Below are 15763 nucleotides of genomic sequence, written 5' to 3'. Positions count from 1 at the left end.
GTTGTTTGTACAGCGTTACAGACTCTCACAATTAACTCGCGGAACCGTAAAGGAGAGTGATACATTGCAGGAGAGCAGAAACAATCGTTAAAACCCTTTTTGGCACACCTTTCTCCTCCTTTCTGCACCGTCTACCTTGGAGAGAAAAGACAACAGGCTTGTTTCGGGGGGAGTCGCGTTTTCCCCCTCTGGAGACCTCGGCTGCAGGCCTCAGTCTCCTCGTGGGAAAAGCACGTCTGTAAATCAGATTAACGGCCGTAAAGAGAAAAGACCACCGTCGTCGGTGCGCTTCCTCCGCTCGCGCGGCCGCTATTGGCCATTATTGTCGGCGCTATCCGTTGCCTGTTCTCCCGGCCTCTGTTCGCGCGGGCGGCTATCTGTTTTTCACCTTCTCTTATATCAGTAACAAAAGCACCCGGCATGTAATCTCCTCTAAACTGAGCAAAACACAGATGGATTATTGCTCCCAACATCCGAGCTTCATAAACGTTGGCTTTATTCGGGGCTAAATTAGGATTTAGAGAGAGAGCGAGAGAGAGAGAGAGATGCCCCGTTAATCTCCCCGATTGAAGCTCCTCTCGGTTCCATTTCGTCATATTTAGCCTCCCGCCCCGATACGTTTGTGTCCTCATGGTGGGTTTGCAGATTGTTAATCTGTGTGTGGCCTGGATCCTCAGATTACGGGGAGGGACCGTCTTATTGCAGGCACTGCTTTCCAGGCCCCCCGATGCAGGATGGAGGGCTGACAGCTGTTTACAGGTGAAGATGGCTTCGTGCCACTGTGGCGCTAACCGGCGGGGCGGGGGCGGGGTTAAATCTCTCTCTCTCTCTCTCTCTCTCTCCACTAGAGGTTTAGCTCTTAGGGCTCAGGAACACTAAGGTTGATCAGGATCAGCTTTTACCTCCAGCAGAGGATTGCCGTCCCGCTCTACTCTGATGATTGGGGGAAAAAGAGACAGAGAAAGCAAACATGGTGACGCACCACCGACACAAAACAACAGGCGGTGAAGGAATCTCAGGAACGGCTCAAGGTGTTCTTGTAAAGTAGGACATTGTTGTTACATGTGTGTTTCTGGCCTTGTGAGGAGGGTTGTGGGATATCATGTCATGTGTCCTGTGGTCCAAATTTAAACATACTGAATATCACGACAAACTATTGGCTGCCGGCAGCTTCAATACAAATATATTGATATTGGCCTTCAAAACCTGTATCAGTTGAACCCTAAGCATGAGCATGAGTTATGTATGATGTGTCAATGTATTTTTGCTAATCTGGCCAGTCAGAAATCATTCGCAGGATGGTTTGGCCTTGTGCTCTAGTTAGCCAGACGAGGTCATTGAGACAGGAGCAGAAAGTGACACAAAGGACAGGAGCTGTCTGAGTCATCTCTGTAGTTGTTGTTTGTGCTATTTGGTCTTTAGATGTTGTCATGGTTTTTCCATGCAGACATATTGCATGGTGGGGTGAGAAGGCCTTTGACACTGCATTTAGACTACGTGACTAACAATCTCTGTTGAAACTAATACAAATGAAATTGACGTTATGGATTGGTGACCCACTCTGACTATTCAATGACAAACTGCAGTGATATAAACAATGACACCCCCCCCCCCCCTTCAGTCCCCTTCACTGAACATGGAACTGAACCTGCTGCACTTTGTCCATGAGCAGAATTTCATTAGTCCACTAGTCCACTGCGGTCGTGCATTAAGTTAACAGGAAAACTAGTCCACTGCTTGAACCATGAGTATGTAACCAATGGTATAACCATGGCCATTTGCCAAAATATAAAATAAAAGCATTCGCAATTTTTGGGTGGAAGTTTAACAATGAAAAAATCTATAGTTTCTCACAAGCCATGACTCTGTTTACATAGCAACACTTGGGAAACCGGCTAATACCTGGAACAATCGTTACCATCGCGTCAGCTTCTCATGCAATGGAAACGTTGTTTGCTGCTCCAGTAAATAGGACAACCAGATACGAGCCGGTATGGTGCAGGGAAGCTATAGTCCGCTCAGATCCTAGAAGCTGAGGTAGCCAGTTGAATAACGTTAGCTGTGCTGTTTGATTAAACAGCTGTGCAGGTCAGGCAGCGGATTAATTTACATGTGATTAGACTTGAGTCGGACTACGTCTGCGTTACTTAAGCAATAGATCATGACAGGCCGTGGTATATGCTCATTATACGGTACCACACTCCGCTGGAATGCAAAACCCCCCTTAGGTGTGGTAATGAGCATATATCACGGCCTGAAGTGAGCTATTGCTTTTATAAAATGGTTACAAAGTATGGCAATATGAAAGTAATAGACAACTCCAATTTAGATGGCTGTTATTCATAAATCATATTGTTCCACGTAATAAAATAGTCCCCCTGCACAGCCGACGCAGTTGCTGGATGTAATGTACAACGTAACCTCAGCTAGCAACACAGGCTTGGTGACAAACATAAACAGCTCAAGTTAGCTAGCTAACTTTGGCTAATGCTTGTGCTAACGTTAGGTTACAGGGACCAAACATAAAGGAGAGCAAGTACGTTGGACTAACTGGCAAGTTCTGAAAATGTGTGTCTTCTTCGTTACTTTATTCCAGCTCAAATGTATCTGTTGTTCATATGCGTGTGAAAGCCAGCTCTGCTAGGCTAATGTTAACGTTAGTTAGTCTACGTTAGCGGTTGGGCAAACACAGTGCTACGTTAACCTGGTTCCTAGTACAACCGATGCTGGAATAAAACAGATATTTTCAGAACTTACCACTTCAGTCCTACTTCCTCGCTCACTTCCAAGTCCCAAATCCGATATTCCATGAGACTGATGTCGTACGGCTAGCTAGTAGCTACCCTTTGTTTTCTCAGTATTAATGCACACCTGCTGGCCAATCAGAAATGAGTATTCACCCAGACCATGGTGTAATCTCCCTTTAATTCACTGCAGCCACATTTACTGCTTTGAAAGCAGCACATGTACCGCATCTCGGCCACTACAGCTCCCAAACGGTTGCTTTTTTGAAACGTGCCTTTTTTCTAAAGTGCACTAATGTAAAGTGCATGGCTTCCTCCTCTGCACTGTACTGGAGTCGACTGTCACAATCTCTCCCCAACAAGCCATTCTTTGTCTTTCAAGTGTCCCCTTAATTAGGGCTTGAGTGGGTTGGTTTTTCTGGTGATCGGGCTCATTTCACATTGTGCATTGGAGTAAATAGTATTTGAATTTTAAAATGCACCTCTTGGGTGCTACATAAAGGGGAATATTTAATCACTGATCTCTAAATGAGAGGATCTTATTTTCTTTTGGGTTGGTATGTTATGCATATTAATGAGGTTTCTCTGGTATCCACGGAAGATAGCTACTTCTTTCCACTTGATCTTTTTTCGCTTCATCTGCATTCATCTTTGAGGTCAGCAGGGTGATGAAGCACCACAAAGGGATGGAGGGGAGGCTGGACGGGATCGAACGCATGAGGCAAAGGGTGCGAACAAGCAATCGTGTCCTATTGTACTGTATTGTATTGTATTTGCGAAGGTGGTCCCAGAATTTGACGCTTACGCTTGGACCGAGCAGCACCTAGCCAGATACTGTGGGTTTGCTGTTAGGTTAAGATTCAAAAAGAGTGGTTGAATCTATTTTTAGCTGCGACCAGCAGCTCTATATTGTGTCGCTCACTCGGTCAGTCGTTCCACAAAAAGTTGGCCACCCTCTCGTCGCGGGCACAGTTTCCACCCTAGGAGGCTGAAGTTTGCCAGGGAGGTCAAGTGTGTGTGAGCAGGAGAAGGCTGCTACGGAGGTCAAGTGTGTGTGAGCAGGAGAAGGCTGCTACGGAGGTCAAGTGTGTGTGAGCAGGAGAAGGCTGCTACGGAGGTCAAGTGTGTGTGAGCAGGAGAGGGCTGCTACAGAGTTGTGCTGGCAACCTCCCTGTGTGTTAGATGGATAAAGAAACTTGTGTTTCAGCTGGCGTCAGAGGAGATAATGACAGAATGTTCAGTTTTGGTTGAAGCTTAAAACATTATAGCGGTAGATTCCCTGCCTACCAACACGAGGGTCGCAGGTTCGAGCTCCGTGTTACCTCCGGCTTGGTTGGGCGCCCATACAGTACAGGCACAATTGGCCGTGTCTGTGGGTGGGAAGCCGGATTAAGGGTATGAGTCCTGATCGCTGCACTAGTGCCCCCTCTGGTCGGCATGTTTGGGGGGAGGGGAACTGGGGGGAATAGCGTGATCCTCGCACATACTACGCCCTGCTGGTGAAGCTGTCCTCGCTGTGAGGTGAAAAGAAGTGGCTGGCGACTGCACATGTATGGGAGGAAGCTACTCTACAACTCTCCCCAGATTGGGGAGGGGGTGGGGGGGGCAGCCTGACAGGGGGAATTGGCCAAGTACATATTGACATATATTGGCAAAAGTACTTTTTCAAGCTCAGGTTGGGCTAAAAGATTTCAAAGCCCAAGTGTCTACGTCACCTGATATCTACACGTCACCTGATATCTACACGTCACCTGATATCTACACGTCACCTGATATCTACACGTCACCTGATATCTACACGTCACCTGATATCTACACGTCACCTGGTATCTACACGTCACCTGATATCTACACGTCACCTGGTATCTACACGTCACCTGATATCTACACGTCACCTGATATCTACACGTCACCTGGTATCTACACGTCACCTGATATCTACACGTCACCTGGTATCTACACGTCACCTGATATCTATACGTCACCTGGTATCTACACGTCACCTGATATCTACACGTCACCTGGTATCTACACGTCACCTGATATCTACACGTCACCTGGTATCTACACGTCACCTGATATCTACACGTCACCTGATATCTACACGTCACCTGATATCTACACGTCACCTGGTATCTACACGTCACCTGATATCTACACGTCACCTGATATCTACACGTCACCTGGTATCTACACGTCACCTGATATCTACACGTCACCTGATATCTACACGTCACCTGATATCTACACGTCACCTGATATCTACACGTCACCTGGTATCTACACGTCACCTGATATCTACACGTCACATGGTATCTACACGTCACCTGATATCTACACGTCACCTGATATCTACACGTCACCTGGTATCTACACGTCACCTGATATCTACACGTCACCTGATATCTACACGTCACCTGATATCTACACGTCACCTGATATCTACACGTCACCTAATATCTACACACGTCACCTGGTATCTACACATCACCTGATATCTACACGTCACCTGATATCTACACGTCACCTGGTATCTACACACGTCACCTGGTATCTACACGTCACCTGATATCTACACGTCACCTGATATCTACACGTCACCTGGTATCTACAGCACTGGAGACAAGTGGGAAACCCGCGTGCCCTCACTAGCACTGAGCTACTGTACCAGCTACCTTACATGAGAGAGCAACCTCTCCAAACCCCCGTGCCCTCACCAGCACTGAGCTACTGTACCAGCTACCTTACATGAGAGAGCAACCTCTCCAAACCCCCGTGCCCTCACCAGCACTGAGCTACTGTACCAGCTACCTTACATGAGAGAGCAACCTCTCCAAACCCCTGTGCTCTCACCAGCACTGATCTACTGTACCAGCTACCTTAGATGAGAGAGCAACCTCTCCAAACCCCCGTGCCCTCACCAGCACTGAGCTACTGTACCAGCTACCTTACATGAGAGAGCAACCTCTCCAAACCCCTGTGCTCTCACCAGCACTGATCTACTGTACCAGCTACCTTAGATGAGAGAGCAACCTCTCCAAACCCGCGTGCCCTCACCAGCACTGAGCTACTGTACCAGCTACCTTACATGAGAGAGCAACCTCTCCAAACCCCCGTGCCCTCACCAGCACTGAGCTACTGTACCAGCTACCTTACATGAGAGAGCAACCTCTCCAAACCCCTGTGCTCTCACCAGCACTGAGCTACTGTACCAGCTACCTTACATGAGAGAGCAACCTCTCCAAACCCCTGTGCCCTCACCAGCACTGAGCTACTGTACCAGCTACCTTACATGAGAGAGCAACCTCTCCAAACCCCCGTGCCCTCACCAGCACTGAGCTACTGTACCAGCTACCTTAGATGAGAGAGCAACCTCTCCAAACCCGCGTGCCCTCACCAGCACTGAGCTACTGTACCAGCTACCTTACATGAGAGAGCAACCTCTCCAAACCCCTGTGCCCTCACCAGCACTGAGCTACTGTACCAGCTACCTTACATGAGAGAGCAACCTCTCAAAACCCCCGTGCCCTCACCAGCACTGAGCTACTGTACCAGCTACCTTACATGAGAGAGCAACCTCTCCAAACCCCCGTGCCCTCACCAGCACTGAGCTACTGTACCAGCTACCTTACATGAGAGAGCAACCTCTCCAAACCCCTGTGCCCTCACCAGCACTGAGCTACTGTACCAGCTACCTTACATGAGAGAGCAACCTCTCCAAACCCCCGTGCTCTCACCAGCACTGAGCTACTGTACCAGCTACCTTACATGAGAGAGCAACCTCTCCAAACCCCTGTACCCTCACCAGCACTGAGCTACTGTACCAGCTACCTTACATGAGAGAGCAACCTCTCCAAACCCCCGTGCCCTCACCAGCACTGAGCTACTGTACCAGCTACCTTACATGAGAGAGCAACCTCTCCAAACCCGCGTGCCCTCACCAGCACTGAGCTACTGTACCAGCTACCTTACATGAGAGAGCAACCTTTCCAAACCCCCGTGCTCTCACCAGCACTGAGCTACTGTACCAGCTACCTTACATGAGAGAGCAACCTCTCCAAACCCCCGTGCCCTCACCAGCACTGAGCTACTGTACCAGCTACCTTACATGAGAGAGCAACCTCTCCAAACCCACGTGCCCTCACCAGCACTGAGCTACTGTACCAGCTACCTTACATGAGAGAGCAACCTTTCCAAACCCCCGTGCTCTCACCAGCACTGAGCTACTGTACCAGCTACCTTACATGAGAGAGCAACCTCTCCAAACCCCCGTGCCCTCACCAGCACTGAACTACTGTACCAGCTACCTTACATGAGAGAGCAACCTCTCCAAACCCCCGTGCTCTCACCAGCACTGAGCTACTGTACCAGCTACCTTACATGAGAGAGCAACCTCTCCAAACCCCCGTGCCCTCACCAGCACTGAGCTACTGTACCAGCTACCTTACATGAGAGAGCAACCTCTCCAAACCCCCGTGCCCTCACCAGCACTGAGCTACTGTACCAGCTACCTTACATGAGAGAGCAACCTCTCCAAACCCCCGTGCCCTCATCAGCACTGAACTACTGTACCAGCTACCTTACATGAGAGAGCAACCTCTCCAAACCCCCGTGCCCTCATCAGCACTGAACTACTGTACCAGCTACCTTACATGAGAGAGCAACCTCTATTTGCCTTAGCGGCAGATTAGCGTGAGGATGATTATGTGAAGATGATGCCACATAGCTTTTGTTTGTCACTCACACACTAATCAGCTGCTGACAGCTCTGACTTGGTTGACTGTCGCTGGGGGTTAACAGGCCTCATTAAAAGATCTAGGTCATCAGTAGGGAGCCAGGCCTCATACGACTGTACAGGGAGGTGTGTGTGTGTGTGTGCACGCGCACACGTGTGTGTGTGTGTGTGTGTGTTCTGTGTGCGTGCGTGTGCGCACACGTGTGTGTGTGTGTGTGTGTGTGTGTGTGTGTGTGTGTGCGCGCGCGTGCATGTGTGTGTGTGTGAGGGGTCGCTCAGGAAGCTCTTCCTGACAGTCATATCCCACACGTTAATTAACACTCGTTTTCCTTGGGAGGGGGGGAGGGGAGCAGGCCGTTATCAGCGCCTCATTCAGTCATTGTCCTCTCCTGTATCAGTATTGGGGGAATAGGGATTCATAGCAGCTCGCATAAGGAGTTAAAAAGGCTCGGAAATAAGGGAATTAGCTTCTTATCCACGGGGGAAGCCAGAGAATATGAGCCAGTGGAAATGAGAATAAATAAGCTTCTCTCTAATACCTCACCTAAGGAAATCCCACTGAGGTACTGAGCACAAGAAGAAGGGCTCTTTGTCAGCTGCTCTGCCTCACAGAGACCATCTGACCTTCACAGTTTGACTTTCTTTTTGCTCGAAATATCTAAGGTGTTTTCTTTCTTTTTTACACTCAGATTGAACGAGGGCAGGATGAATAACAGGCTAACCTGTGGGCACGCAGTAATGCTGCAACATGTGACGTCTTAATTGTTTTGTGAGACCACCAACAACATGGGACAAGAGGGCAGGCATGGGGGTGAGCTATGGACAAGAGATTATTACAATCAGGGCGGGGCGATATGTTTGAAATCAGTATCACGGTAATCATAAGGGTTTTCTCAATATATCAAAATATATCACGATATGGTTCATTGTATATGCAAAATCACGTTAAATAGTCAAACGAATCAATGTTCATCTCGTTGGATCGAATGGTGGTGCTAGGTGTGACGTCAAACAGAACTGAAATTTTCAAATAATATTCCTACCATAACCATACGTCTTTTTTTGTGTGTTTTTAAGTCAAATGTGCTTCTCATCATCAATTAAGGCCTTGGCCACACTGATCCGTCAGAAAATGGACAGAACGGATAGACGGATAGATTTATGTCCGTTGCATGTACAAGTAACCTACTTGTACAGCAGGTGGCGGTAAGCACCTTGAAGGTGTCAGCGACCCGCCTATAAACCGAGAGAAGAAGAAAGCTGGCGTCAGCTAGGTGTTAGCTCTGTGCGCTACGTTACTTATGTGGCAATAAAATGCCACCGAATGACCAGATTAGATGGTGAAATCAGACGGTGACACTGACTATCACGTTGTACAACAGCGGGATGGTTGTCACAGACTGTGCTCCATAGTTGATTGTTCTATTGCTGACAAAAAAATGTGTTATTGTAAGTCGCTTTGGATAAAAGCGTCTGCCAAATGACGTAATGTAATGTAATGTAATGTACACAGCATTAATTATAGCCTCCTTCACCGCCTCGGCCGCCATCTTCTTTGAAAGTTGAAACAAATCTCGGAACGCCTCCTCTCGAGACCTCGACTCTGATTGGCTAAACGGACAGTGACTATCAGACCATCCGACCATCCGATACGTCCATCCAGAAAAAGTTCATCCCTCTTCAACTTTCTGTCCATCAAAACGTATGCAAATTTTCTGGATACGTACGCTTCTGAGTGCTCCACGGACAGTCGGACAGCTGTCATTGAAAATGAATGGAAGTGAACAGAGAAATGAACGCACACGGACAGACACCACGGATCAGTGTGGCCAAGGCCTTAGACAGCAGAAATGTGTCATGATAATAAATTATCTTCATATCATCACGATATGATTCCACTGGAAGACGATAAACGATAATATTACATAGGGGGATATTATCTAAAAAATATTAAATGTGCTGCTGTCTGATTTCACTGATAGAACCTTTTTGCAAGGCAATGTCCCCTTCCTCAGCCCTGGGGCATCATGGGATTACTGAATTGTTCACCACCAAGGCCTCAACCGTCCCTAGAGCATGGTTAAAGGCAGACCTCATCCAATTACTGCAGCAGCCCATCTGACTAGCCCCACCTCCAAAGCTTTACCTCCTATCATACATCTGACTAGTCCCACCTCCAAAGCGTTACCTCATATCATACATCTGACTAGCCCCACCTCCAAAGCTTTACCTCCTATCATACATCTGACTAGTCCCACCTCCAAAGCTTTACCTCCTATCATACATCTGACTAGCCCCACCTCCAAAGCTTTACCTCCTATCATACATCTGACTAGTCCCACCTCCAAAGCTTTACCTCATATCATACATCTGACTAGCCCCACCTCCAAAGCTTTACCTCCTATCATACATCTGACTAGCCCCACCTCCAAAGCTTTACCTCATCATACATCTGTCATCTGACTAGCCCCACCTCCAAAGCTTTACCTCCCATCATACATCTGACTAGCCCCACCTCCAAAGCTTTACCTCATATCATACATCTGACTAGCCCCACCTCCAAAGCTTTACCTCCTAACATACATCTGACTAGCCCCACCTCCAAAGCTTTACCTCCTAACATACATCTGACTATCCCCACCTCCAACGCTTTACCTCCTATCATACATCTGACTAGCCCCACCTCCAAAGCTTTACCTCATATCATACATCTGACTAGCCCCACCTCCAAAGCTTTACCTCCTAACATACATCTGACTAGCCCCACCTCCAACGCTTTACCTCCTAACATACATCTGACTAGCCCCACCTCCAAAGCTTTACCTCCTATCATACATCTGACTAGCCCCACCTCCAAAGCTTTACCTCATATCATACATCTGACTAGCCCCACCTCCAAAGCTTTACCTCCTAACATACATCTGACTAGCCCCACCTCCAAAGCTTTACCTCATATCATACATCTGACTAGCCCCACCTCCAAAGCTTTACCTCCTATCATACATCTGACTAGCCCCACCTCCAAAGCTTTACCTCATATCATACATCTGACTAGCCCCACCTCCAAAGCTTTACCTCATCATACATCTGACTAGCCCCACCTCCAAAGCTTTACCTCATATCATACATCTGACTAGCCCCACCTCCAAAGCTTTACCTCATCATACATCTGACTAGCCCCACCTCCAAAGCTTTACCTCCTATCATACATCTGACTAGCCCCGCCTCCAAAGCTTTACCTCCTATCATACATCTGACTAGCCCCACCTCCAAAGCTTTACCTCCTATCATACATCTGACTAGCCCCACCTCCAAAGCTTTACCTCCTATCATACATCTGACTAGCCCCACCTCCAAAGCTTTACCTCCTATCATACATCTGACTAGCCCCACCTCCAAAGCTTTACCTCCTAACATACATCTGACTAGCCCCTCCTCCAAAGCTTTACCTCCTATCATTACTGTGTAATAGTCAGTGACAGTGTACTAGCAGGTGACAAATCAACCATTCAAGGCACATTAGCATCAGACGATATTTCCGCAGCAACTTGGGGAAAAGGTAGCGGATGCAAGCTGTCAATGGCGGGCGCCCGTTAGCTCGCCGTACGCTAACGTGATCTCGCCCATCGAGACGAGCACGGAGATGAGTGGCAGGCCACGTAGCGCGGCGTGACATCTGCTCGGCAGCTGAGCGCGGCACCTGTGTGTTAACTAGCAGCTCAACCTCCCGGGCTAACCTTGGCATCAGGGATGAGCGGAGCAGAACAGAGCAGGGATCTCTGTCAGCTTGTTAAGTCCCCCACCTGGCGCACCGCAACCGCGCATATCACAGTCAATTGCCCTCTGGGGAGCGCTGTGATCTCTCTCACAGCCTGTACAACCTGGGCCGTCTGTCGCCTACGTGCACATGCCAGAGTGTGTGTGTGTGTGAGTGAATAAATCAGAGGTGAGTGGGAGCGGGCGGGTAGGCCTGCGGGCGGTAGGCTACTCTTGGCTCTGTCCTGTGTATTAATGCACATGTTGTGTAGGAGAGGCATCAAACGAGACTGGATTCTGTTTGTGTTTGGGGCTTCAAGGGAGCACGACAAGAACCCTGAGCTGCTCTTCAGGACCCTGCTGAAGCTGAAGGAGAGAGACCTGGACTTTACACTGTCCGTCCTGGGGGAGACCTTCGTGGACGTGCCAGGTACACACACACGCACACACTTGGAGGTCTTTCTGTGTTCTTCTGCACTCCATGACCCATTTTGACATAAGATCTGAAGTAGGATTTCAAAACTAAAGAACGGGACACTAAACCAGGAGATTTCTCTGATGAGCACAACTTCATCCAGACAGGAGGAACTAATCAGTGAAATCAACTGATGTAGTCATTAGTTTAGTTCACTGCACTAGTGCCTCCTCTGGTCGGTCGGGGTACCTGTTCGGGGGGGACAGGAACTGGGGGGAATAGCATGATGCTCCCATGTCAGGTGAAAAGAAGCGGATGGCAACTGCACATGTATTGGAGGAAACGGGTGCTAGTCTACAACTCTCCCCAGATCGGCAGAGGGGGTGGAGCAACGACCAGGACAGCAGGGGTAATTGGCCAAGTACAGTTCGGGAGAAAACTGGGGGGGAAATATGTTTGGGGGTTCGGGTTGGGGGCGAGGATACAAAAAAAAGAATGGAAACCGCCATACTCTCAGCACTCCATGGCACATACTGCAGTTGCGTATCCCCAGAGTACCGTAAATTCCGGACTATAAGACGCACCGGTCTATAAGCCGCGGGACCAAAATTGACTATTTTTTTCTTCTATAAGCCGCACCGGTCTATAAGCCGCGGGTGTTTTGATGTTTAATTACCATATGAAAGGGTTCGTGCACAGAGAGGAATGTCGGGAAAGCGATGGCTGTTTGGGGAAGCTCCCATTTATTAACATTTCAACAAAACAAAACAAAAGTCAGGTCACTAATCCCCAGACAAAATCACACAACAATAGGCTATATGTGCAGCAAACCTGTAACCAGAGAAGTCAAGTCACTAATCCTCGTCTTCCTCTTCTTCCTGCGTACTGAAACCACCAAAGTCCTCATCTTCAGTGTCGGAAACGAACAGGTTCAGGGTGGCTTCGTCAACCACTCTCCTCTCTCCTTCATTGTCACTCAAAACCAACGAACTCCTCTTCATCACTGTCGGCATCGAACAGCCTCTGAAGCCTCTGACGGCCCTCAGCGCCAGCTGTGGCAGCGTCATCCTCTTCATCCCGCAGCAGTCCAGCGTTTTGGAACCCGTTGGTGATTGTGGATGTTTTCACACTCCTATAATATTCCGTGCTGAGACAGTTCCTCCTGCTGCACCGTCCAACGCCTCACCATTGACTCATCGATGCCCAGGTTACGCGCGGCTGCTCTGTTTCCCTCTTTTAATGCGAGATTGACTGCTTTCAACTTGAAAGCTGCTTCGTGTGAATTTCTGCGTACCTTCCCCATGGTAAGTGAGAGTGTTGCTTCTACTGCTCGTTCTCATGCTGTCGAGAACGAGCAAAGCTTTTTTTTGGTGAAAGAATCCTCCAGGGCGCTTCTTGTTAACAGTCCGAGTGAGTGGCAGGTCGAACGTCAAAGGCACTTCATCCATATTTATGATCTGCTCCGGTTCGATGGAATATTCCTTGATCTTCCTTTGTGTGAATTCGCCGAAGTTTGTGATTTTCTCCTGGTAGTCGGGGGAGAGAGTTGATGGCCGAGTGGCCGTTTGCTTACCGTAATTACCATATGTAAGTGGTCACGCACAGAGGGGATTGTCGGGAAAGAGGTGGCTGTTTGAGGAAGCTCCCATTTACCGTATTACCGTAACATTTCAACAAAACAACATAACACAACACCACCGTTGTTTATTTTTACAGTGCACACAGTGTCCGCGGTGTGGTGAAAAGAGGGCAAGAGAGGAAATTAAAACAGAAGTGGATTTATAGTTAGAAAGAGTGCTAAAAAAGAGAGATTTTATTTGTATTTTTTTTTTTTTTTCTGAAAAAATCCATAGATAAGACGCACCGTTATATAAGCCGCAGGGGCCAAAAAACGGGAAAAAAGCCGCGGCTTATAGTCCGGAATTACTACAGATTTGAAGTTTGTAGTACTCTATAGCAGTGTTGGGGGTAACGAGTTACGTAATATTATTACTTATCCGAGTAATGAAGTAGTGTAATGCGTTTGTGTTTTAATTCAAAGAGCAACTGAAATATATCCTCTTGTCTTTTTTTCTCAGCTGCTGTACAGTAGGCCTGAACCATCTTTGTTTGATCAGCAACATATTAAATCAAAATAGTAAATGTCCCAATCATGAATATTCACTCACTGAATTGCTGTGTATTCTGTTCAGTTGTGGTCTATTCTCTCTCTCTCTCTCTCTCTCTCTCTCTCTCTCTCTCTCTCTCTCTCTCTCTCTCTCTCTCTCTCTCTCTCTCTCTCTTTTTTTTTTGTTTACATGCCAATCATACGTTCTTAATTAGCAGTGTTGAGGTTCTTTTATCTCATTATTTTGTGTCTGTCTCTGATTTTCAGTAGACTACCACCAGTTGGACTCTTCAGCATAATTGCCTTGAGTGAAAGTAATAAAGTAACATAATTAGTTGCCATACACAAACAGCAATGCAGTAACTTAATCACACTCATTTTAATCAAGAGTACCACTGTAAGGAATACATAGTAGAGACCATCTTGCGATGGTTTCACACCAGCCGCGACGCCCGCGACTTAAAACGAACGTGGGCCAATGGGGGGAGGGGTGGGGGAGCTTGCTCGGATCACGCCCATTTTCGAACTCGGCCTTCATTGTCATGTCAACTACACACGTGTAAAGTTGCCTGACTGCATCTTGCGCGGTTTTGATGCTAAATATATTACATTTTGAAAGTAACGTCCCCAAAACTGCTCTACTGTATAGTGTAGCCGTTTATAATATAGTAGTCTACAGTGTAGTCATGTATAATATCTCAAACTGTAAAGATGTTCTTCAGTCTATCTAAAGCTGTTATTTTTGTCTTGGCCCATTTGTTTTGCTGAGCTTTCAGAAAGAGAGGAAACTTTGCTGACTTTTTACTCACCTTTAAGAAGTCGTGCCGTTGATGTGACGCTTTATTGAACGTTGTTGCATCCGAGGCGGATGTAAATATTCGGGCTTTAAACGTTATTGGCTATTAGATTAGATTAAGGGTTAAGGTCATCCCACGGGCCAATGCATTTAGCCCGCGGGACACTTTTTAATTGATAAAATACACTCTCCATTTGCAGCTGATGATGCTATAATGACTTTGGGACAGTCACATGTATTTACAGCGTAGTGTTAAGTTAATTAATACACACTTCCTGCCATGGCTGGAAGCAAAGACTGAGTTACAGGAAACACACTCTCTTATATTGGGATGTAAACTTTTATAGGAGCATAAACAGATGGAAAGGCCGACCGTAAATTTTGTCTCATATTTAGTAATTACGTTTATGATTGCTCGGAAGGCAATCACATTAGGACAATTTTAATCTACTTTGATTTTCTTAATAGGGTCACTGGTATTGATTATTTTCACCCCTTACCTGTTTTTCCTTCTTATTATGGTGTCTCTGTCCATATATCATAACCTCAAAGATTATCTTTCAGCCCTTTGCCCCGCTCTATTTGTAAATTAGTTGAAAATGTCTCCTCGTCTCAGATTTCACCAATTCAGCCCATTCGCTCGCTCATTGACTCCACACACAGCTTCCTGAGCTCATCACTTTTGTTTTAGCGAGCACACAGCAGCACGGAACTCGTTAGGAATTCAAAATGTCACGCTAGATGGCTTCCCAATGACATGCGTTGGATTGAATTGTTTCATTTCTTTAATGTTAATTCTGCATTAAATGGAATTCTCTCAAATGGAGATCTAATTGGCCGTACTGCCAGACCTTGGTAAGAGCTCCTGAAATGAGACACCGGTTATTAGAGTTAGGGCTGGGTATTGGTACTGTACTCGACAACTTTAAGGTATTAATCGAAAGAACCCAGCACCAAATAGTATTGAAACTTCTCCAGTCAAACAATACCTGCATTCGATCCTTTTTCGACACAAAACGAAAGAAAACAAAAGACTATTTGTATCATTTTGCTCGCAGCCAATCACCGTAAGCGTTCTTCGAATGATACAGTATGTGACGTGTGAGTGGCCCACTACCACAGCAGCTACGGTACAACCCATACAGCCTGTGCATGGTGGTGAAGTCGGATTGGTGTATGTGACGGAGGTGGCAGTTCAGCATGTTGATGA

At 47.2% G+C, this 15763-nt stretch overlaps 1 protein-coding gene across 1 annotated transcript in view; it reads left to right on the top strand.

Moving 5' to 3' along the window:
- The window catches only part of gtdc1 (glycosyltransferase-like domain containing 1), a gene marked incomplete at its 5' end in the record, with an annotated part of 64570 nt that overhangs the window by 37320 nt on the left and 11487 nt on the right, over positions 1-15763 (top strand). The window contains one exon of the mRNA XM_083638264.1: positions 11556-11665. Coding sequence (XP_083494390.1) covers positions 11556-11665 — 110 coding nt within the window. The remainder of the gene's footprint in view (positions 1-11555; positions 11666-15763) is intronic.

The sequence above is a fragment of the Poromitra crassiceps genome, assembly GCF_964638095.1.
Source record: "Poromitra crassiceps genome assembly, chromosome: 6".
Taxonomy (NCBI): domain Eukaryota; kingdom Metazoa; phylum Chordata; class Actinopteri; order Beryciformes; family Melamphaidae; genus Poromitra; species Poromitra crassiceps.
The sequence above is the reverse complement of the archived record's forward strand: the minus strand, read 5'-3'. Positions and strand labels throughout refer to the sequence as shown.